Source organism: Kryptolebias marmoratus, linkage group LG3 (assembly GCF_001649575.2).
Source record: "Kryptolebias marmoratus isolate JLee-2015 linkage group LG3, ASM164957v2, whole genome shotgun sequence".
Lineage (NCBI taxonomy): Eukaryota > Metazoa > Chordata > Actinopteri > Cyprinodontiformes > Rivulidae > Kryptolebias > Kryptolebias marmoratus.
Window position 1 is genome coordinate 30,206,477 of NC_051432.1, and position 1,141 is coordinate 30,207,617.

At 44.9% G+C, this 1,141-nt stretch overlaps 1 protein-coding gene across 1 annotated transcript in view; it reads left to right on the forward strand.

Annotated features, from left to right (window-relative positions):
• Positions 1–1,141, forward strand: part of LOC108250452 (son of sevenless homolog 1) — a 33,722-nt gene that overhangs the window by 4,146 nt on the left and 28,435 nt on the right. The window contains 1 exon segment of the mRNA XM_037974778.1: positions 899–1,026. Coding sequence (XP_037830706.1) covers positions 899–1,026 — 128 coding nt within the window.

The following is a 1,141-nucleotide window of genomic DNA, read 5'->3' on the forward strand; positions in this document are numbered from 1 at the left end:
CCTGCCTCACACCTGAACCGCACCTGCCTCACACCTGAACCGCACCTGCCTCACACCTGTGCCACACTAGATGAACATCTGTTCCACACTGGACTCACGACTGTCTCACATGTTTTAAGATTTGTCCAGATATGACTCAGGACATACAGGTACTTTAATAACTCTGCCGTGTCAAGTGAAGGGCAGACTTTATTTATTAAATAAAATATAATATAGTCACATGCATGCTACTCCACGTGTGTTTACCATCTCTGTCACACCTGTCCCACACCTGCCTCCCACCTGCATGGTACATGTGATTACATCTTGTCAAATCTCATTGTGAACCAGAACCAGAACTATTTTAAACATTACCTAAAGAGTAGGTAGTTGATGGTAATTGTCTGTTTTATAATAAAATCATGAACCAGTCTGTGATCCTGATGTCAGGGCTTTTATGATTGGCCATGTTCCATTTTTATTGATATTTTGTAACTAGGTCAAAGAGCAAGCAGCAACTTAAAAGAAGCCTGATGATCCCCAGCAGTTTCCAGTAGACCAGTACCACACAGGACTGGTTCTGGTCTGGAACGATCCACTTTGCAAATGTAAGCTGCTTTGTAGTGGCTGAGCTGAAATCTATGAAATTCCTGCAGTCATGTTCTGCAGATTTCTTCATAGCTGAGTGGGTCAAAGGAAGGCAGGAGCTTTATCCTGATCGGGTTCTGGTCTGGGACTCCAAATGGGGTCCTGAGAACCAGACTTTGCCGATTCTGGGTCTGGTTCTGATACTATTTTAGGTTCTACTTTGGGTTTAGCGTCTTTGGCGTGCTAGTCTTTAGTTTTGCAAATCAGAATGTTACATTTTTTTAGATCCTGTACAGATGTTCTAGTGCCCCTCCTCTTTGTGTTTCCATAGCAACTGGAGGAGAAGAGTGAAGATGAGGAGGATAAAGAATGTCTGAAACAGGCCATCACAGCTCTACTCAACCTGCAGTCCAGCATAGAGAGGATCTGCTCCAGAAACCTGGCCAAGAGGAGACTCAGGTACGTTCACGTCTGAGCCCACCTGAGACACAAACAGGTCCTGAGAACACCTGAGACACGAACAGGTTCTGAGAACACCTGAGACACGAACAGGTCCTGAGAACACCTGAGACAC